We start from the raw sequence: 23,042 nt of genomic DNA, 5'->3' as shown, positions 1-23,042 counted from the left end.
TCATGTGTATTGTTGATTGAGCGGATGACAGTTGAGCTTTGGATCAGACATGGTTAAAGTCAAGGGGTTCTGTGTACAGAACCAAAGCTCAGGGAGTTCCTGAGTTCAGACACTGCTCGGTCCATTGTTCTTCCATTCCCACAGGAGACACTTGCTGCCCTCCACTGGACACTTTCCCATGCTCCCTCTCCCCATTTAAAAAGCAGGAGGATGTTTAAGTGAAGGACACTATATGACCCCCTAAAATTTGCTACCTACTTTAGGAAATACTTTGGCATTCGCTGCAGCTCTACCCAGACCCATCTCTGGCTTATCCATCACAGACAGTGACGGCTTTCGCTATTGCTGATGTCTGCTTTGGTTCCAAGCTCTGGAAAATGGGAGGCACAGGTTTGAGTAGGGACTTTGGAGGGTCTGTTCAGGCAGAAAGTGAGAGAATGAGAGGACAACCAGAGCTAAAAACGTACAGCAGGAAAGATAGAGGCAAAAAGAGAGACAAGGAGTGATAGAAAGACAGAGAGACAGATAAGAGAAATGGAATAGTGGAGAGACAGGTAAAGATAGATACAATAGCACAGAGACTGGAAAAGAGAGAGAGAAAGACAGAAAGGCTGATTTAGAGAGATGGAAAGGCAGACAAATGGATAGTGAGAGATAGAAAGGCAGAAAGAGATGAAGAGACAGAAGTGCACATATACTGATAGAGAGAGAGAAAGGAAGAAAAACTGATAAAGAGAGAGAAAGGAGAGAGAAAAACAGAGAGACTCAAAGAGAGATAGGATGTCTTCTTCTGATGAAGGGTCTCGGCCCGAAACATCAACTTTTGTGCTCCTAAGATGCTGCTTGGCCTGATGTGTTCATCCAGCGCCATACTTTGTTATCTAGAATGTCAGAGAGACTATTAAACAGACAGAAAAAGCAGAGACAGATAGAGAGATAGGAATGCATTGGGATAAGTATGGGGAGATGGAAAGGCAGAGAGATAGTTAAAGAAAGAAAGACAGAGAGACAGATAAATAGACAAAGCAATGTATAGAGACAGGGAATATAGAAAGTAATGGAATGAACAGAGAGAGAGAGAGATGACAAAACCAAAAGGAGCTGAATTGTGAAGGGTTGAGGAAACTCCTCAAGTTTGTTTCAGTTTTATTTTGCAAGTGTGGTAACACCGCCCTCTTTTGGCGACTAGACGCAGCTCCCCTAGTGGAGAACGGTGTCACCTTGTGTCCAACCCTCAATGGTACATGCAGTAACGTGGCCTCAAGCCCAAAGTGGACATTGAGAAATGAGAGATGTTAATCAACAAGACATTTGCTTTTACATGGGCAGCTTCATGCAGTTGTTTTCTTTTCCCTCCAGAATGTGAAGCTTTGCTTGTGTTACTTTGTGTAATGAAAGTGTGACTTGAAGTCTTAAGAAAAATCCCATTGGAAATCCAAAACACCCATTTTCTCAAAGCAGCCTAAATGATTAAATGTTGTTTTGATCACAGAAATGTATAGTTCAGAGTATGGACTTGGATTTCTGATTTTCTATCTCTGCTTTTGTGTGTGTCTCTCAATCTTTCAAACTCTGTTATCAGTCTCTCTGCCTTTCCATCTCTCCTATTACCTCCTTTTCTGTCTATCTGCCTTTCTATCTTTCTTTATTAATATATCTACATTTGTCTCTTCCTTTATCAGTCTTTCTGCTGTTCTCTCTCCCCTTTCCATCCTGATTTACCGGTTTCTCTGCTTTTATCTCTCCTTCCATATATTTATTACTCAGGCTGTCCTCTCTCTCTTTCTCTCTTTCTCTATCTGCCAGAACAGACAATCGAGTCTGCTCTGACAAAAGTACATGACTACCTGTATTGGTCCCACTCCCATAGCATTGAATGTTGTGACACTTCAAGTGTTAATTTCCACAATGAGATTTTGCCACGTTTATTATTAATAAAAGATGAATATTTCAACAACACTTTCAGATCAATAAATTTTCTGTCCCAAGTTGTGAAACAGCTCTGTGTTTAGCTCTGGATCTGTTCCATTTCCATGAATTTTGTGAATCAACCTTGATCTCAATTCCATTTTATTGAAGCATATTCACTGGGCTCCTCTTCCTGGGCTGGAAGATCTGGTTTGTGAAGACTGAAGACACAGACTGCTGAATACACAACCTCCTCACTGTCATCTGACCTGGGCTGTGACAGAAAACCATGTGTTAGATATGAATCTGGTGGGACAAATCACAGTGTATCTTGCTAATGGTACAACTAACACAACGAGGAACCAGAGACAGTAGGAACTGCTGACGCTGGAGTCTGAGATAACAAGGTATGGAGCTGTATGTACACAGCAGGCCAGGAAGCATCAGAGGAAAAGGAAAGCTGTCATTTCAGGTCTGGACCCATCTTCAGAAATGGTGGAGGGGATGGGGGCTATGAAATAAATAGACAGAGGGGGAGGAAATGATAGAAGGTGGATAGTGGAGCAGACAGCTGGAGACTAGATGGACAGGTCAAGGAGGAAGGGGGGGATGAAGCCAGTAAAGGTGAGTGTATGTAGACAGTTGGGAGGGGGTTTGGTTAGTGAGGTGGGAGGAGCAGATAGGTGGGAGAGAAGTCAGAAAGGTCAAGGAGGCAGGGACAGTGGGAGGGGGTGCTGGTCACGGGATGAGGTTGGGAGTGGGGAGATTTTGAAGCTCGTAAAGTCCACATTGAGACAATTGGGTTGTAGGTTCCAAGGTGGAATATGAGATTCTGTTCCTCCAGTTTTCAGCTGGCTTTGTTGTGACACTGGAGGAGGTCCAGGATGGACACTTCAGCCAATGAGTGGGACGGGGAGCTGAAGTGATTCGCGACAGGGAGCTGTTGTCATTTGTCAGAAACCAAGAGAAATTGCTTCACAAAGCAGTCTCCGAGCCTCCGTTTGGTGACAGTGAGGGTGGGGACGGTGAGGCAATGTCGATGAGAGTGGGAGCGGTGAGGCAGGGAAGGTGAGAACGAGGGAGAGAGTGGGGAGTGTGAAGCAGTGACAGTGAGAGTGAGGACGGTGAGGCAGTGGTGCTCACAGTGGGGATAGTGAGGCAGTGACAGTGAGAGTGGGAGCGGTGAGGCAGTGATGGTGAGAGTGAGGGAGAGAGCGGGGACGGTGAGGCAGTAACAGTGAGAGTGGGGACGGTGAGGCAGTGACAGTGAGAGCGGGGACAAGTGAGGCAGCAACAGTGAGAGTGGGGATGGTGAGGCAGTGACAGTGAGAGTGGGGACGGTGAGGCAGTGACAGTGAGAGTGGGGACAGTGAGGCAGTGACGGTGAGAGTGGGGACGGTGAGGCAGTGACAGTGAGAGTGGGGACAGGGAGGCAGTGACGGTGAGAGTGGGGACAGTGAGGCAGTGACAGTGAGAGTGGGGACGGTGAGGCAGTGACGGTGAGAGTGGGGACAGTGAGGCAGTGATGGTGAGAGTGGGGACAGTGAGGCAGTGATAGTGAGAGCAGGGACAGTGAGGCAGTGACGGTGAGAGTGGGGATGGTGAGGCAGTGATGGTGAGAGTGGGGACAGTGAGGCAGTGACGGTGAGAGTGGGGACGGTGAGGCAGTGACAGTGAGAGTGGGGACAGTGAGGCAGTGACGGTGAGAGTGGGGACAGTGAGAAAGTGACGGTGAGAGTGGGGACAGTGAGGCAGTGACAGTGAGAGTGGGGACAGTGAGGCAGTGACGGTGAGAGCGGGGACAGTGAGGCAGTGACAGTGAGAGTGGGGACAGTGAGGCAGTGACGGTGAGAGCGGGGACAGTGAGGCAGTGACAGTGAGAGCGGAGACAGTGAGGCAGTGACAGTGAGAGTGGGGACAGTGAGGCAGTGACGGTGAGAGCAGGGACAGTGAGGCAGTGACGGTGAGAGAAGGGACAGTGAGGCAGTGACAGTGAGAGCAGGGACAGTGAGGCAGTGACGGTGAGAGTGGGGATGGTGAGGCAGTGACGGTGAGAGTGGGGACGGTGAGGCAGTGACAGTGAGAGTGGAGACGGTGAGGCAGTGACGGTGAGAGTGGGGACAGTGAGGCAGTGACAGTGAGAGTGGGGACGGTGAGGCAGTGACGGTGAGAGCAGGGACAGTGAGGCAGTGACGGTGAGAGTGGGGACGGTGAGGCAGTGACAGTGAGAGTGGGGACAGTGAGGCAGTGACGGTGAGAGTGGGGACGGTGAGGCAGTGACGGTGAGAGCGGGGACGGTGAGGCAGTGATGGTGAGAGTGGGGACAGTGAGGCAGTGACGGTGAGAGCGAGGACGGTGAGGCAGTGACAGTGAGAGCGAGGACGGTGAGGCAGTGACAGTGAGAGCGGGGACAGTAAGGCAGTGACGGTGAGAGTGGGGACAGTGAGGCAGTGACGGTGAGAGTGGGGACGGTGAGAGTGGGGGCAGTGAGGCTGTGACGGTGAGAGTGGAGACAGTGAGCTAGTGACGGTGAGAAAGGGGACAGTGAGGCAGTGACAGTTAGAGTGGGGACAGTGAGGCAGTGACAGTGAGAGCAGGGACAGTGAGGCAGGGACATTGAGAGTGGGGACAGTGAGGCAGTGACAGTGAGAGCAGGGACAGTGAGGCAGTGACGGTGCGAGCGGGGACAGTGAGGCAGTGACGGTGAGAGTGGGGACAGTGAGGCAGTGACAGTGAGAGTGGGGACAGTGATGCAGTGACAGTGAGAGTGGGGACAGTGAGGCAGTGACGGTGAGAGTGGGGACGGTGAGGCAGTGACAGTGAGAGTGGGGACAGTGAGGCAGTGATGGTGAGAGTGGGGACAGTGAGGCAGTGAAATTGAGAGAGGGGACAGTGAGGCAATGAAATTGAGAGCGGGGACGGTGAGGCAGTGACGGTGAGAGTGGGGACAGTGAGGCAGTGAAATTGAGAGCGGGGGCGGTGAGGCAGTGACAGTGAGAGTGGCGACAGTGAGGCAGTGACGGTGAGAGTGGGGACAGGGAGGCAGTGATGGTGAGAGCGGGGACGGTGAGGCAGTGACGGTGAGAGTGGAGACGGTGAAGCAGTGATGGTGAGAGTGGGGACAGTGAGGCAGTGACAGTGAGAGTGGGGACAGTGAGAGTGGGGACAGTGAGGCAGTGACAGTGAGAGCAGGGACAGTGAGGCAGTGACAGTGAGAGTGGGGACGGTGAGGCAGTGACAGTGAGAGTGGAGACAGTGATGCAGTGACGGTGAGAGTGGGGACAGTGAGGCAGTGACAGTGAGAGCAGGGACAGTGAGGCAGTGATGGTGAGAGCGGGGACAGTGAGGCAGTGATGGTGAGAGTGGGGACAGTGAGGCAGTGACAGTGAGAGTGGGGACAGTGAGGCAGTGACAGTGAGAGCAGGGACAGTGAGGCAGTGACGGTGAGAGTGGGGATGGTGAGGCAGTGATGGTGAGAGTGGGGACAGTGAGGCAGTGACAGTGAGAGCAGGGACAGTGAGGCAGTGACGGTGAGAGTGGGGATGGTGAGGCAGTGATGGTGAGAGTGGGGACAGTGAGGCAGTGACGGTGAGAGTGGGGACGGTGAGGTAGTGACAGTGAGAGTGGGGACAGTGAGGCAGTGACGGTGAGAGTGGGGACAGTGAGAAAGTGACGGTGAGAGTGGGGACAGTGAGGCAGTGACATTGAGAGTGGGGACAGCGAGGCAGTGACGGTGAGAGCAGGGACAGTGAGGCAGTGACGGTGAGAGCAGGGACAGTGAGGCAGTGACAGTGAGAGCGGAGACAGTGAGGCAGTGATGGTGAGAGTGGGGACGGTGAGGCAGTGATGGTGAGAGTGGGGACAGTGAGGCAGTGACAGTGAGAGTGGGGACAGTGAGGCAGTGACGGTGAGATGGGGACGGTGAGGCAGTGACGGTGAGAGCAGGGACAGTGAGGCAGTGACAGTGAGAGTGGGGACGGTGAGGCAGTGACAGTGAGAGTGGAGACAGTGATGCAGTGACGGTGAGAGTGGGCACAGTGAGGCAGTGACAGTGAGAGCAGGGACAGTGAGGCAGTGATGGTGAGAGCGGGGACAGTGAGGCAGTGATGGTGAGAGTGGGGACAGTGATGCAGTGACAGTGAGAGTGGGGTCAGGGAGGCAGTGACGGTGAGAGTGGGGACAGTGAGGCAGTGATAGTGAGAGTGGGGACAGGGAGGCAGTGACGGTGAGAGTGGGGACAGGGAGGCAGTGACGGTGAGAGTGGGGACAGTGAGGCAGTGACAGTGAGAGTGGCGACGGTGAGGCAGTGACGGTGAGAGCGAGGACAGTGAGGCAGTGACGGTGAGAGTGGGGACAGTGAGGCAGTGACGGTGAGAGTGGGGACGGTGAGGCAGTGATAGTGAGAGTGGGGACAGGGAGGCAGTGACGGTGAGAGTGGGGACAGTGAGGCAGTGACGGTGAGAGTGGGGACAGTGAGGCAGTGACGGTGAGAGTGGGGACGGTGAGGCAGTGACGGTGAGAGTGGGCACAGTGAGGCAGTGACGGTGAGAGTGGGGACAGTGAGGCAGTGACAGTGAGAGTGGGGACAGTGAGGCAGTGATGGTGAGAGTGGGGACAGTGAGGCAGTGATAGTGAGAGCAGGGATAGTGAGGCAGTGACGGTGAGAGTGGGGATGGTGAGGCAGTGATGGTGAGAGTGGGGACAGTGAGGCAGTGACGGTGAGAGTGGGGACGGTGAGGCAGTGACAGTGAGAGTCGGGACAGTGAGGCAGTGACGGTGAGAGTGGGGACAGTGAGAAAGTGACGGTGAGAGTGGGGACAGTGAGGCAGTGACGGTGAGAGCAGGGACAGTGAGGCAGTGACGGTGAGAGCAGGGACAGTGAGGCAGTGACGGTGAGAGCGGAGACAGTGAGGCAGTGATGGTGAGAGTGGGGACAGTGAGGCAGTGACGGTGAGAGCAGGGACAGTGAGGCAGTGATGGTGAGAGTGGGGACGGTGAGGCAGTGACGGTGAGAGTGGGGACAGTGAGGCACTGACGGTGAGAGTGGGGACGGTGAGGCAGTGACGGTGAGAGCAGGGACAGTGAGGCAGTGACGGTGAGAGCGGGGACAGTGAGGCAGTGACAGTGAGAGTGGGGACAGTGAGGCAGTGACGGTGAGAGCAGGGACAGTGAGGCAGTGACGGTGAGAGCAGGGACAGTGAGGCAGTGACAGTGAGAGCGGAGACAGTGAGGCAGTGACAGTGAGAGCGGGGACAGTGAGGCAGTGACAGTGAGAGTGGGGACAGTGAGGCAGTGACGGTGAGAGCGGGGACAGTGAGGCAGTGACGGTGAGAGCAGGGACAGTGAGGCAGTGACAGTGAGAGCGGGGACAGTGAGGCAGTGACAGTGAGAGCAGGGACAGTGAGGCAGTGACAGTGAGAGCAGGGACAGTGAGGCAGTGACGGTGAGAGTGGGGATGGTGAGGCAGTGATGGTGAGAGTGGGGCCTGTGAGGCAGTGACGGTGAGAGTGGGGACAGTGAGGCAGTGACGGTGAGAGCGGGGACAGTGAGGCAGTGACGGTGAGAGTGGGGACGGTGAGGCAGTGACGGTGAGAGCGGGGACAGTGAGGCAGTGACGGTGAGAGTGGGGACGGTGAGGCAGTGACGGTCAGAGTGGGGACAGTGAGGCAGTGATGGTGAGAGCAGGGACAGTGAGGCAGTGACAGTGAGAGCGGGGACAGTGAGGCAGTGACGGTGAGAGCGGGGACGGTGAAGCAGTGACGGTGAGAGTGGGGCCTGTGAGGCAGTGACGGTGAGAGTGGGGACAGTGAGGCAGTGACGGTGAGAGTGGGGACGGTGAGGCAGTGACGGTGAGAGTGGGGACAGTGAGGCAGTGACGGTGAGAGCGGGGACAGTGAGGCAGTGACGGTGAGAGCGGGGACGGTGAAGCAGTGACGGTGAGAGTGGGGCCTGTGAGGCAGTGACGGTGAGAGTGGGGACAGTGAGGCAGTGACGGTGAGAGTGGGGACGGTGAGGCAGTGACGGTGAGAGTGGGGACAGTGAGGCAGTGACGGTGAGAGCGGGGACGGTGAAGCAGTCACAGGGGCCACATCAGGAACAGCGGATACAAATACCACATTAGCAGCTGTGCAGGTGTACATCTGTTTAGTGGTGAAGGTTTTCTTTGGGCCTGCGATGGGCGTGAGGGATTGTGTGTGGGGAAAAGTGTAACACCTCCTGCTGTTGCATGGAAAGGTGCCGGGGGTGGTGGGGCTCGTGGGGAATGTGGAGCAGAAAAGCGGGTCACAGAGAGCGCGGCCCCTCCGGAAGGCAGGTAAGGATGGGGATGGGAATATATCCTTGGTAGTGGGCTCAGATTGCAGGTGGCGGAAGTGGCGGAAAATGATGCATGGAGGAGCCATGTGTACGACCTCCATTACAAACTGCAGTCACTCAACTCAGCTCCTCCGACATGCACCTTCCAAACCCATGGCCTCTGCCACCCAGAAGGGAAAAGGCAACACGATCATGGGAACACCTTCCTCTGCAAGTTTCCTGCCAAATCACACACAATCCCAGCTGGTAATGACATTGGCATCCCCTCCCTGTCTTTCACTTGCAAGTCTGGATCTGTCTTCTTCATAGCACTGTGACTCACCAGTTTTACTCCCATTGTCGTCCAGACTGTGCGTCTGGGTGGGTGGGAGAATGGAGCTGATGAGGGGGTGGGAGCATGTCCCTATTCCTGAGGGAGAGAGAGTTTGACCAGGAGGTCACAAGGAGGATATGAGAGAAGCTGAGCCAAAGGGGGCTGAGCAGGGCGACAGAGATTCACAGGAAGGGCGTGGGGTGGAGTGGAGACAGAGAAAGGGACGAGAGATGGCCCTAGGGGCAGAGATTGTGGCATGGGGTGGGGTATCACGCAGCGGCGGCCTCATGTAAGAAATATGTGAAACGAGGATTTTCAGGGACAAATCCCAAGGGACTGTCTCTCTGTTTCTCTCGCTGAGTTTTCCCTCCCTCTCTGTCCTTCTGTCTCACTCTCTCTATTTCTCCTCCTGGGTTCTCTCCCTCACTTGCACTGGTATTATCTGTTCTTCTCTCTCTTCCTTCTTCTGTCTGTCCCACTCTCGCTCTCGCTTTCTGTCTCAATCCCTCCCCCTGTCTGATCCACTCACAACACTTGGTCATCTTCTTGGTCATTTTATTGTAGGATAAATATTTATATAAAAAACAGTAACTTGCCCTTTTCATGATGAAACAGGATATATTCTGAACTGGTCAGTCACGTATATTGGTTTTTTGCGGTGCACACGCTGGACACACATTTTCCGGTTTGTGGAATAGCTGGACTCAATGATGAGTGTAAGGTGAGACGTAACAAACCAGAAGACATTTGATATGAAAACCACATCCCTCAGCTGACTAGTTTGTAACTGCTTTGAAGCATTGCAGACAACGTTTGCATTTTCCATGATGTTGAGCTGGGACTATTGTAAAACGAATACGGCGTTTTTTTTTAAGGGAAGAAAATGCTTTACCTTGTTATTATGTGCAGGTGGAGGATATGTCTAATCTCGGGCCACGTTTAAGTTTGTGACACAGAAGAAGTCTGTGACTAGTTTCCCAGAACAGCAACACAGTGAGTCACCTCCAAGCTGCGGACTCAAGTGGACGGCCCCTGGAGTATAAGTTCCATCAAACAGGGACAATACTTGTTGGGTTTTTCCACTGAGTTGGTCTAAACCAGAATCTAAAATGATGTGACAGCTCCTTCCGATCGGACTAACTTCTATATTCTCACTTACCTCGGTGCTGGATGGGTGCTGCGTCAAATGGGTTCGGGGAGCGACAACGACGGTGTCACGTTGCTTCTTCCTGATCATAACAAAAGGTGTTAAAGGTTTTCAAATGAGATGTCTTGGAAAGTAATATATTGCGGGAGATAATCAACAGAAGCGAGTCCTGCAGGGGATTGACATTCTCCGCGGATAGTCATCTTTGTGAAGCCAGGAAGACAAAATCTAAAACAATTAATTCTCGCTTTCTCTGTGGCTGAGAGAAACCGATAGATCAGCAAACGGCCCACCAGGGGGCGTAAGTTTCAGCCATTCCCCTATTGTCAGAAGCTCAGAATGTTGGCTCCTCCGGACCAGTTGCTGTGTCCCTCTATCTCTGGGTAATAGGATTTGAGGTTCAAGTTCCACTTATGCCTAGAGTATAGGACAAAACACTGGAAAAGCTTGATTTAACTTGTAACCCAAACATTCACAAGTTGTACCACCCGTTCTGTACGAGGCTCCTGTGACCGATGTGGTAGCGTCTCTAACTTTGGGACAGAATACGTCGGTCCCTTCTGCTCCAGAGAGGTGTAACAATAGGTTGAATAGAAATATTGAAAAATAATTTCTCCACCATTAAATTTCTCCCTTTTTAATCCTCAATTCAGTTGCAGTCGCAGGAACATCGGAGTAAATTATTTTAACTGAGAGCCTTAAGTATGTGGCTATCTGATGTTGTCAGCCTTAAAAAGGCAGACTGTGATACCTAAGTTTAAACATACCATAGGATAAACACATACCTCTGCACTTTCACTGCAATCATAACCAGAATGATAATGGCCAAACTTGTTCCTACAGGGATTACAATTATCCAGGGAAGCATTCCTAGGAATATTCAAAACAGTGCTTTAAGATTATGACTTGGTAGCCACATAACATTCATTTGATTGAAAATACACCTTCCTACATATCGACATCAAAACATATGGTTAAAGCTGCTCTATTTTACAAAGGTGAGATGGCCTAGCAAATCGGAAATTGTAGATAATGCTTTGGAGATACAAATTAAAAACCCAATTAGGTTGCTGGTGGAATTCAAATAGAAATATTATGTTTAGGATCGAACTGTAGTCTCAGTAACGCCGAGTGTGACAACCCGCACATTACAGATGGAGAAAAGAAACATTGAGGACATGGGAGTGAAGCCTTCAGTCCCAACCCTGACTTTACAATATGTGATTTCAGACCCACAGTAACATGTTTAACACTTGTCTTCGCTCTGAAATCGACCAGTAAGGGTCGGTCTCTTCAGTTCAAGGGATTAGATTCAGGTAGGAGTGGGGGAGCAGGCGCTGATGTATGAAGTGGGATAGGAATGGTTAGTAGTATAGTCATTGGACTTAAAAAGAATAAGGTGGGAGGGAGGAAGGAGGATCTCAAAGAAAGCTGAAAAATTCAAACAAATCTGGACAGGGCAAATGCAGAAAATATGCTCCCAACGACTGGGGAGTCCAGAACTGGTGAGGGTCATTGTTTAAGGGAGTGGGTCAGGCTGCTTAGGGCTGAAGTGAGGTGATATGAGGTGAGTCTGTGGAATTTCTGCCACAGAAGTGCTTGTGAAAAGACTGGATGTTTTCAAGGAGGAGATAGATATAGTTCTTAAGGCTAAAGGGATCAACTCATATGGTTGAAAGTCTGAGGGGGCTGAGTAACTTCTCTCCCTCTCTCTCAGAGGACAGGCAATCTTTGGAACACACAGTAACTCACAGAGCCCTTAAGAGTATTGATAGGCAGAGGGATTTGGGTGTACAAATACCAGGTCACTGAAAGCAGGTGGAGTCAGTAGCCAACAAGGCAGACGGCATGCTTCCCTTCATCGGGCAGGGCATTGAGTTTAAAAATTGGCAGGTAATGTTGTAGCTTTATAGAACCTTAGTTAAGCCATATTTGGAATATTGTGTCACCACACTAGAAGAAGAATGTAACGTCTTTGGAGAGGGTAGGAAAGGTTTACCAGGATGTTGCCTGGTATAGAGGACATTAGTTATGAGGAGAGGTTGGAGAAACTTGTTGTTCTCACTGGAATTATGGAGTTTGAGGGGCGACCTGATAGAGGTCTACAAGATTATGAAGGGTATGGACAGAGAGGAAGTCAGAAGCTTTCTTTTTCCTTGGTGGAAGAGTAGGCTACTAGGGGCCATGGATTTAGGGCATGAGGGGCAAAGTTTAAAGGTGATGTACATGGCAAGTTTTTTAACACCAAGCGTGGGGGATGCCTGGAACTTGCTGCTGGAGGAGGTAGTGGAAGTAATTATGACAGTGGTTTTTAAAGGGCGTCTTGACAAATAAATGAATAGAATGGGAATAGAGGGATATGGTCCCCAGAAGAGTAGGGGGTTTTAGTGTGACAGGCAGCATGTCGGTGCAGGCTGGGAGGGCTGAAGGGCCTGTTCCTGTGCTGTAATATTTTTTGTTCTTTTGTTGTTTGTTCTTATTCAACTTCACCAGCAAGCAGTGGGCCTTTGAATAAATTATAACATTTCATAAATCTTTGCTCAACAAATGAGACATGGTCTATGGGGTGGACAGGCAGAAAAGTAGAGTTCAGTTCAAAACCAGAATGACCATGGTGTATTTAAATGGCACAGGTATTTCATTGGGCCAAATAGCCTACTCCTGCTGTAATTCATTCAAATAACTGAACTACAGCCAGGAACACGGCCTGTAAAGTTGAGAGGAGCTTCTGACATCAAAGAGAACCAAATTAACACAATGGTTCCTGTCATTTGAATGCTCACAGCATCAGAGTAAATCACATTGCCTTGGGTAAGGAGTAGTTGAGTTCAGCTAAGGATGGCAGTTTCCTCTCCTAAAAGACATTAGTGAACAAGATGGGTTTTTCATGCAATCGACAACAAATTCACGGTCATCATTAGACTCTTAATTCCAGATATTTATTTGATTCAAATTTCACCATCTACCAGGATGGGATTCGAACCTGGGTTCCCCAGAATGTTATCTGAGTCTCTGGATTAAGGTTCCAGCGAAACTAGTGGTATTACCGCTGAACATTACATGGCAAGTAAGCATAGTCAGTCTACCTCACCTGCATATCTCCTGCAAGAAACTGGAGCACCCAAAGGAAATTCAGAGAGACATGAGGAGAATGTGCAAACTCCACACAGTCACCCAAGGCTGGATTCCAACTGGGTCCCTGACACCATGAAGCTGAAGTGCTAAACACTGAACTACCGTGCCACTCTATTCACTGACAGCAATATATTTATTGACATCGCTACACTGAAATGCCCCAAATCATTTCTGATCCATGCTGATCAGTCGAATTTGACACCAGCTTCAGAAGCTACTGGCACAAGAATATGTTCCCAACTAACTTGATGCAGAACATTGTATTTAAGCTATTTTCTGAGGCCAGTGATAGTTACAGACTCTGGAAGGAAGAGCCATTCATCTATCAGAATTTCTACTGGCATTCAGACAGGTCATCCCTGTTAATGACTTTCATGTTGTGTACAGTTGACATAATTGGTACATGGACTTGAAAAATGATTCAGATCTTCACAATCTCAGTTTTGAGATGTTCCCTTTTCCAGTTGAGCTCTTACTATGATGAAATGAAAGAGTGAAGGGGTCAGCTGCCAAGTTGGTTCAGTTGAACAAAGTGCAGATACTTACACAGCATGTACAACTATCATGCACGAAGTGTCTGGAAACTGTTGAAAGCCAATTGGAATGCAAGCTTGACATTGAATGTATCGCGTAAATATAACGTTGTCCCTGCATTATACACTGCAGGGCGCACTTCATGAGTTTTGTTTCATTGTCAAGGAGAAATATTTTGTTATGCATTCATTTTATGGAAAATTCATCTTTGGAAAATAGTATCGGTCTCAGCAGAGGGGGTATTTGCAATGAAAGAGTCAGTTGTCTGGAGTAAATTATCTCCAGCATTAAATTTCAGGGTATTTCAGAAGTAGTCAATGCCAAAATGCATTAAGAAATAAACATCCAGATTCATACTGACAAGTGACAGTTAAAAAAATCACAGCACCCCTGCACTGTGGAAACAGGCTGTTCAGCCCAACAAGTCCACACTGACCCGAAAAGCACCCCCCCAGACACATCCCACTAAAATTAATCGAATCTACACATCCCTATACAATACAGGCAATTTAGCATGGCCAACCCAGCTAGTCTGTACATCTGTGGATTGTGCGAGGAAAGTGGAGCACCAGGAGGAAACCCATGCAGACACGGGGAGAATGTGCAAACACCACACAGACAGTCACCCAAGGGTGGGATTGAACTCAGGTCCCTGGCACTGTGAGGCAGCAGTGGTAACCACAGAGCCACATGTCACATAGATGCCAAGCCATGACCATCTCTGATAAGAGAAAATCTACCCATCACCTTTTAACAATCAATGGCATTACCCCAATTAACCTCCCAACCGTCAACATTCAGGTGTTACCATTGACCAGACATTCAACTGGACTTGTCATATAAACACAGAGGCGACAAGGGCAGCTAAGAAGTTTGGAATACTGCAGCAAGTAATGCATTTCCTGACTTGCTAAAGCCAGTCCTCCATCTACAAGGCAAAGGTAAGCAGTATGATGCAATATTCCCCACTGGCCTGGATGAGAGCATTTCCAACAGCCCTCAGGAGGCTTGAAACTATTTGGGATAGGCAGCCCACCTGACTGGCATCACATCCACTCCCTCCACCACTGGCTCTCACTAGCAGCAGTGTGTAGCTTCTACAAGATGCACTGCCATCTTTTTCTGGTCTGGCCTATATGTGACTCCTGCCCCACAGCAATATGGGTGAATCTTAACTGCCCACTGGGCAGTCAGGGATGGGCAATAAATGCTGCCTTGCCAGTGATGCCCTCATCCCATTAATGAATAAAGAAAAAATGTCATGAAGGCTCCTTAGACAGCCTTCCAAATAAATGACCACCTCCATCTGGAACGACAAGAATGCAGATTCACAGGAACTGCACTGTCTGTAAGTTTCTTAACAATGTCCTCACTCCCCTGGCTTGGCAATATATCATGATGCCTTCAGTGCTGCTGATTCAAGGATGCAGAAATCGCTCCCACATAAGATTCAGGAAGGACAGCACATGGACTACAGATGTTGAAGAAAGCAGCTCAATACCACCTTCTCAAGTGCAACGAGGAACAGGGAAAGCAATGCTGCACAGCCAGTGACACATGAATTAAAACTACAATTCGGATTCACCTGTTGAATTGAGCTGGTACTTATTGACACGAACACCATTCTCGTTCTCTGCCCTGCATATAATCAGCTCCTCAGATCCATTAAGGTGAGTGAGCATCAGAGAGCTCTGAAGCTGGCCATTATTCTCTGTCCAGGAATAGATGGTAACTTCTGAAGTGTTGCCCGTGATGTCTTTCCCACCGATGTTCCACGTGATGGTTCCCGGAGGATTGGCTCTGATGATGCAGATACAAGAAGTCTCATTCTTGGAACTGGTGCAATTTAGACCAAGTATTATTCTGAGTTCACCTAAAGAAAAGAATTCACATTGTAATGGTTACAAGAGTCCAGATTTACCACTGTGTTGTCAAGATAAAGCTAAGTATTCTATAATATCTAACATACTGTAAACTGATATCCCATTAGTTCCAGATACCAAAAAAAACATTTTATGATTGTCTCATTTCAGCTATCTTTTCCCATCTAAAATTAGTAGTCAACATATGAAATATCACACGATCATCATTGTACCTTTCCGGCAAGCTCTCAGATTTTGTTAATGATGCTCTAGCCAACCATGTTCGGACATTATAAAGGGCTGTCGATAAATACTGCAAGCAATTTTTGTGCCCTTATTTCTCACAGGCACCGAAATCCGTTTCAATATCTTGATTTACTGAACTTAGGCCATCTGTCTTGAATCTGTTGATGCCATCATCAGAAAACAAGGCCAACACCATCCCCCCAATGCCAATTCATTTTCCTATTTCTGTCATTAATACATATCCTGAATCCTTCAAGATTCATGTCCCATTTCATGTCATCATGGAACTATTTCTCTGGAAAGGCTATCATATCAGACCGATTCACATAATCTCACACTCTCAGATGATCTGCTTGGTAGAGTTACGATCTTCCATCAGATACAGAGTCTTCAGCTTCATCCCTTTGTCATGTTTATAAATTCTAATCTTATCTGTTGGTTGACTCTTAGATTTATGTTCTCCAAGTTACAGTTTGTTTATCATTTTCCGCATTCACATTTTTGACTTTGGCCTTAACTCACTCTTTGATTTAATACATTGCCACAAGTTTGATACCTTCTCTCTCCCATTCTGTTTTGAATTCTCTGTCACTTCATGACTGGCAGGCAGCAAGAACAATAGTGCCAGCAAGTTCAGATGTAATCTATCCCATTGGGACACATTCCACTTTCAGCATTTCGGGTGATAGTTCCCTTGAACGGGAACATACTTCTCTCACAGCAGTATTTGTGAAAGAACCATGAACTATTGAAGTGTCATGGAGCAGGAGGTGGCCGTTTGGCCCATCATTTCTGCAACAGACCTCCAAGTGAGTGTTTTGACATGGTGCAATACCGCTTCCTTTTCCCAAAAACCTGGTATGTTGCTTCTACTGAAATAACCATCCAAATCCATCTTGAAGGCTTCAGTTCAAACCGCTTATCAGGTATCACATATGTATGAGATCACTTTTGGGGTTAAAAAGCATGGATCTACCCGTCGCATATCATTGCCCATTGGGAATGTGCATGATCTTATTCATTTGGCATATCAAGTCCGCAAAAGCCCTCTGAGAAACACCCCACTCAGTCCCAACCCCTCACCCTCTGCCAAACCTCACATTTCCCATGCCGAACCCACTTAGCCTACATTTGCTTTATTCATCAACCAGGTGAGGGTGTTGCTGAATAGGCAGCATTTATTTCCCATCCCACATTGCCCAGAAGGCAGTTCAGGGTCAACCACATTGCTGTCTGGAGTCACATGTAGGTCACACCAGGTCAGGATGGCAGTCTCAGGACATCAACGAAGGAGATAGGTTTTTTTTTTCATCAATTGGCAATCGATTCATGGTAATCATTATATTCTTAATGCCACATATCATTATTGAATTCAAAGTCCACCATCTGCTGTGGTGGGATTTGAACCCAGGTTCCTAGAACATTTATCCAGTTTGTGCATTTCAGTCCAGCAATAATACAACTAGGCTATTGTCTCCCTGTGGCCTACTTGTATTAGTGCATAACATTACACAGCAAAATAGCATGGTTAATCCACCGAACCTGCACATTTCCAGCAAGAAGCTGGAGCCCCCAAAGGAAACCCATGGAGACACAAGTAGGATGTGCAGCTTCCACACAGTCACTCAAAGCTGGATTTAAACCCTGGTCCCTAAAACTGTGAGGCAGAACTGTTAAACACTGAACTGCTGTGCCACACTATTCACTGACAACAATTTATTGACTGAAGTGACTACAGTGAAATCATTTCGGATCTGTGCTGATCAGCCAAATATGAGAACAGCTTCAGAGGCTACTGGGCACTAGACTCCGTTTCCAGTTAACTGAATGCAGAACACTGCTGCTAAAGCATTTTCTGATGCCTGCAGAAGTTACAGAATCTGGAATAAAGATACATTCATCCACCAGAATCTGTACTGACGTTCCAAGAGGTCATCATTGTTTACCACTTCAATGTTTCTTTTTCCACATTGACATCATTGCTGCATGTACTTGAAAAAATAATCGGATCTCAGTTTTCAGATGTTCCCTTTTCCAGTTGAACTCTTAATCTAAGGAGATTAAAGAGTGTCGGTGTTAGCTGCCAATATGGTTGAATCAAGTGGAGTGCAGATACTTACACAGCGTATACAGCCATTATGTACTGAGTGGCTGGAAACTGTTGAGGAGCACTCGGGATGCAAGCTTGACAATCAATGTGTAGTGTAAATACAATGTTGTACCTGCATTGAGCATATAGCTCACCACCAACTTCTCAAGTGCGACTCGGAACAGGAAAAGCAATGCTGCCCAACCAGTGACACATGAATTAAAAATAAAATTAAGATTCACCTGTTGAATTGAGCTGGTATTTACTGACACTAACACCATTCTCGTTCTCTGCCCTGCATATAATCAGCTCCTCAGATCCATTCACGTGAGTTAGTGTTGCAGAGGTCTGAAGCTGGCCATTGTTCTCTGCCGAGGAATTGGCAGTAGCATCTGAACTGTTCCCCGTGATGTTTTTACCACTGATGCTCCATGTGATGGCGACTGGAGGATTGGCTCTGACGATGCAGATACAAGAAGTTTCATTCTTGGAACTGGTGCAGTTTGGACCAAATATCATTCCGGGTTCATCTAAAGAAAAGAAGCAGAAGCACATTGTCATGATTACAACTGTTCACACGTAATGTCTAGATAGTTAGGCGTATGCTATTTAACTAACTGGAGAAGTTAATGCAATTATCACTGACAAGGATTTACATATCAAGAGATAACAGGAGATAAAAAAATAATAAGACAACTTTGCCCTTTTCTGAAGAAGGGTCTAAAACCAAAAAGTCAGCTTTCCGGCTCCTCTGATGCTGCTGGGTCTGCTGTGCTCATCCAGCTCTACACCTTGTTATCTCAGGTTCTCCAGCATCTGCAGTTCCCACTACCTCTGAACAGGTAACAAGAATAGTGTTCACCATTATTTTTGTCAAGATAAAGTTAAGTATGATAGATGGTTTACTATAAACTGATCTCCCGTTGGCTCGAGATCCCAAAAACATATTGTGAGTGCTTCATTTCAGTTATCTTTTCCCATCTAAGATTGGCTGTCTACATATGAAATAACATATGATTACCATTGTACTTTTCTGGCAAGCTCTCAGAGTTTTTTTTATTGACGCTCTAGCCGACTATTTTCTTCCAGTTCAAAGGGCTGCACATAAATGCTACAAGTAATTTTTGTGCCTTTATCATCTATCATACATCACAAAATCCGTTTCGATATCTTCACCGCTTGAACGCAGGCCATCCCTCTCGAATGTGTTGATGCCATCATCAGTTAACAAAGCCACCTACCCCTAACACTGACTCAGTTTCCCATTTCTGTCATCACTAATTATTCTTAACGCTTCAAGATGTAATTCCCATTTCATGTCATCATGGAACTATTTCTCTGGAAAACCTATCAGATCATATCGATTCATTTATCCATACGCTCTCAAGTCATCTGCTTGGCTCAGAAACTATCATCTATCAGATGCAGAGTCTTCAGCTTTCATGACTTTGTTGTCTTTACAAATTCTGATCTTATCTGTTGGCTGACTCTGAGATTTCTTTTCCCCCTGTCACAGTCTGTTTGTCATTTCCCACATTAACATCTTTGTCTTTGGCCTTAACTCACTCTCTGATTTAATACATTGCCCCAAGTTTGATATCTACTCTTTTCCCCCATTCGGTTTTGATCCTCTGTCCCTTCCTCACTGGCAGGCAGCAAGAACAATAGTGCCAGCAATTTCAGATGGAATCTGTCACAATGCTACATGTTCCACTTTCAGTATTTCTGCTGACAGTGCCCTTGAACTCAAGCACATTTCTCTCACAGCAGTATTTGTTGTAAAACTATGAACTATTGAAGTGTCACGGAGCAGTAAAAGGCCAATTTGCCCATCATTTCTGCAACGAAACACCAAATGAGCATTATGATATTGTGTAATACTTCTGCTTATTCCGCATACCCTTGCATGCTGTTTCTTCAGAAATAGTCACCTAAATCCAGCTTCACACAATCCAGGATAAAGCAGGCCACTTGACCAGCATCACATCCACAAACATCTCATCTCTCTACCTTAACATTCAGGAGCTGCAGTGTGTACATTCTACAAGATGCACTGCCATCCTTACCTGGACTGGCCAACATGTGACTGCAGACCCACAGCAAATTTGTTGAATATTAACTGCTCGCTGGGCAGTCACGGATGGGCAATAAATGCTGCCTAGTCAGTGATGCTGTCACCCCGTTCATGAATAAAGAAACAAGGCTCCTCAGACAGCACCTTCCAAATCCATGACAACCTACATCTAGAAGGACAACAGAGCAGATTCACAGGAACACCGCTGCCTGCAATTTCTCGACAAGGTCTTCACTATTCTGACTAACAATATGTCAGGCAAAGCAATGCTGCCCAACCAGTGACACATGAATTAAAAATAAAATTAGGATTCACCTGTTGAATTGAGCTGGTATTTACTGACACTAACACCATTCTCGTTCTCTGCCCTGCATACAATCAGCTCCTCAGGTCCATGAGGGTGAGTCAGTGTTAGCGAGCTCTGAAGCAGATCATTACTCTTTGCCCAGGAATAGACAGTAACATCTGAAGTGTTCCCCGTGATGTTTTTCCCACTGATGTTCCATGAGACGGTGACTGGAGGATTGGCTCTGACGATGCAGATACAAAAAAGCTCTTTCTTGGTCCTGGTGCAATTCAGGCCCAATACTGTGATGGGTTCATCTAAAGAAAAAGAGCAGATTCACATTGTCATGCTTGCAATCATGTGGACATAATGTCTAGATTGCTGAGTGGATTCAATTTAATTAACTGGAGAAGGTAACGATATTCTCACTGAGAACATTTTGAATATCAAGACATAATAAGTGTGTTCACCATCAACAGGGCGCAACTGGCAAGCAAAAGTTAACTAATGTGTGATATTAGGTCCACCAGAACCTATTCTTTTTTTGGTTTTCGATACCAAAAACATTTTATGATGTCCTCATTTTGGCTATCTTTCCAGGCTCCCATTTGCAGTCTACATGCACAATAACCATGATTACCATTGTACCTCTGTGGAAATCTCTGATTAATTAATTATACTCAAGCCTACCATGTTCTTACGGTTCAGGTGGCTGTTGGTAAGTAATTTTTGTGCCTTCATCATTTCTCTTTATCAAAATGTGTTTCCACAACTTCATTTCCTGAACAGAGATACTAAGAACTATCGATGCCGACCAAATGGATCTCCACTGGCCAGAGATAACACACTGTGGAGCTGGAGGATCACAGCAGGCCAGGCAGCATCAGAGGAGCAGGAAAGTTGTCGTTTTGTATCGGGACCCTTCCTCAGCAATAGGGAAGGTGGAAGGGAGCTCAGAAATAAACAGAGAAGAGGAGTGGTGCTTGGGAAGGTAGGTGGGATCGTGATAGGTGAACCAAAGAGACAATATTCGAAACTGCTTACAGCTCCAATGTTTGAATAAAGTGCGTAAGAACCTACTTACATTTTACATCCAGTTTAAGAGATTGTCGAGCGGCCACCACTCCGCCAGGCCCTCTAAGTTCACAGACCAGGGTCCGTCCATGATGGTTAGCGAATGGAGTGAAGGAGAAAGTTGATAGAACAGTCCAGGAATTCTCGAAATTGTTCCTGATTTTTTTTGAAGTTTCAGACACTGGCTGAATAGGGGTTGAACCTTGCCCTTGTGTCCATTTCAGCTCAAAATTACAAGTTAAACAATGGTAGGTGATTGAACAGTTCAGATGCACTGGTTTTCCAGCAATGAGTTGTCCAGAGGCTGCGATTTGATGCTTCTCTGTCAGTGGAAAGGACAAAAACTGCACAGAGTTTTCAACTCTACACTCGGGAGGGATGAGTCAACAATAACAAATAAATGAATGACTGCATTTTCTTCTACATCTCTGCTGCAGGCTAAGCTTCCTCAGATTGATAGATTTAATAAAAACATACTTGTATTCCATTACTAGTAGCCCCACCCACTTATTGGTCCCGTAGGTTTATTTACAAAACTGATCAGTCAATATCCTTGTTTAAGTTGTAGAATCTCATGTTTCCACACAGGTCCTCACTGGCCCTATGTATATATAAGCAGGGGAATATGCACACTGTGTGAGGACAATATCTGCCTTTGCCAATAATTCATCACACCCCAGTGCTTTCCTCTGCCATAGTGCAGATCCCTCTTCTTAGCCTTGTGAGCACCAGACCAATACTGCATTAAGCTTTCCAATGGCTGTTTTGAAAGTTACAACGCCATTTTCTCATTGCACTGAGCCAGATACAGTCTCTAGACCTGCACTCATCATGTTGTTGACCAAATGGATCTCCATTGGCCAGTAATGGACTGGGCTAGCCAGAAAAATGTTATTGCTACAAACACAGATCCAGAGACAACAAATCGTGCAGCAAACAAATGGGAAGATAGGGAGGTGTTTGCTGGACCTCTTCCTGAGATATTTGTAACATCAATACCCACAGGTGAGGTGCCAGAAGACAGGGTGTTGGCTAATGTTGTGCCATTATTTAAGAAAGGTGATCAGGAAAAGCCTGGCATCTATAGACCGGTGAGTCAGTGGTGGACATGTTGTTGGAGGGTATTCTAAGGGACAGGATTTACTTGCATTTGGAAAGGCAAGGACTGAATGAGGGGCGTCACATGGCTTAATGCATGGGAAATCATGTCTCACTAATGCGATTGAGTGTTTTGTTTGAAGAAGAAACACAGAAATATGATAAAGGCAAACCAGTAGGAAATGACCACATGGAATTCAGTCAAGCATTTGAACAGGGTCTGCATGTTAGACTAGTTAGCAAGGATAGATGACATAGAATGGAAGGTGAGCTGGCCAACTGGATTTTTAAAAATGTCTTGAAGGTAGGAGACTGAAGATGGTGTTGCAGAGTTGTTTTTCGGAATGCAGACCCGTGGCCAGCTCTGTGCTGCACAGATCAGTGCTGGCATATAGCTTCTCAACACACATCTACCATTGTGAGGGACAGAAGTGGCTGGTACATGGTCACAGCACCCTCTGCAAGTTCCCCCTGAAGCCAGGCGCCATCCAGAATTGGAAGCAGGTCGCCGCTGAAGCTCAGGCGTTTGGCTGCACTGTGGGTGCTCTTAGATCCAGGATCAGCCATGGCTCAGGAAGGCAGATCACTCCTTCTTTTAGCAGCAAAACTATGAAAAATAGTCAATAAATGTTGGCCCAGTTACCAATGATTACATCACATGCACAGATACAACAATACATTTTATAGGCCCTGAAATTAATGAACTACCTACCCAGGACAAAGAGAGAGACAGGAATAGCATTGGAGCAGGATTCTGTTTCTTTCCTGTTCTTAGTGATCTTCACCCTGATGTAATACTCTCCTTCATCTCTCTTCCTGACGTGTTTCATCAGTAATGAACATTCTTTCTTTGTCGGATTCCCCCTCAACTCCGTTCTCTCTTTATACTCAGTGTACACACTGTCTGGATTTCGGCCATTGTAGATAACAATAGCCCCTTGGGATTTCGGTTTGGGACCTC

The 23,042-nt window shown here is 47.3% G+C and overlaps 1 protein-coding gene across 1 annotated transcript; it reads right to left on the bottom strand.

Moving 5' to 3' along the window:
- Positions 1-310: 310 nt before the first annotated feature.
- On the bottom strand, positions 311-22,648 carry LOC132206687 (uncharacterized). The gene is made up of 8 exons (XM_059641297.1): positions 22,496-22,648; positions 20,994-21,207; positions 19,939-20,226; positions 17,792-18,079; positions 10,451-10,553; positions 9,696-9,765; positions 2,089-2,182; positions 311-414 (listed from the first exon to the last, which is right to left on the bottom strand). The coding sequence occupies exons 1-8, from the start codon at positions 22,646-22,648 to the stop codon at positions 311-313; spliced, it is 1,314 nt and encodes a 437-aa protein (XP_059497280.1).
- Between the last annotated feature and the right edge of the window lie 394 nt (positions 22,649-23,042).

This window comes from Stegostoma tigrinum, chromosome 41 (genome assembly GCF_030684315.1).
Source record: "Stegostoma tigrinum isolate sSteTig4 chromosome 41, sSteTig4.hap1, whole genome shotgun sequence".
NCBI classification, from domain to species: domain Eukaryota; kingdom Metazoa; phylum Chordata; class Chondrichthyes; order Orectolobiformes; family Stegostomatidae; genus Stegostoma; species Stegostoma tigrinum.
This window is presented reverse-complemented; position numbering and strand designations above follow the sequence as displayed.

Bases quoted from the DNA above. Each gene is read 5' to 3' on its own strand.
- LOC132206687 (XM_059641297.1), bottom strand. From the start codon at position 22,648: ATGGCTGATCCTGGATCTAAGAGCACCCACAGTGCAGCCAAACGCCTG. The intron at 20,227-20,993 runs GTAAGTAGGTTC...CTTTTTCTTTAG, and splicing joins TCTTAAACTGGATGTAAAAT to ATGAACCCATCACAGTATTG. The intron at 10,554-17,791 runs GTGAATCTTAAT...GAATATTCCTAG, and splicing joins ATACCAGCTCAATTCAACAG to GAATGCTTCCCTGGATAATT.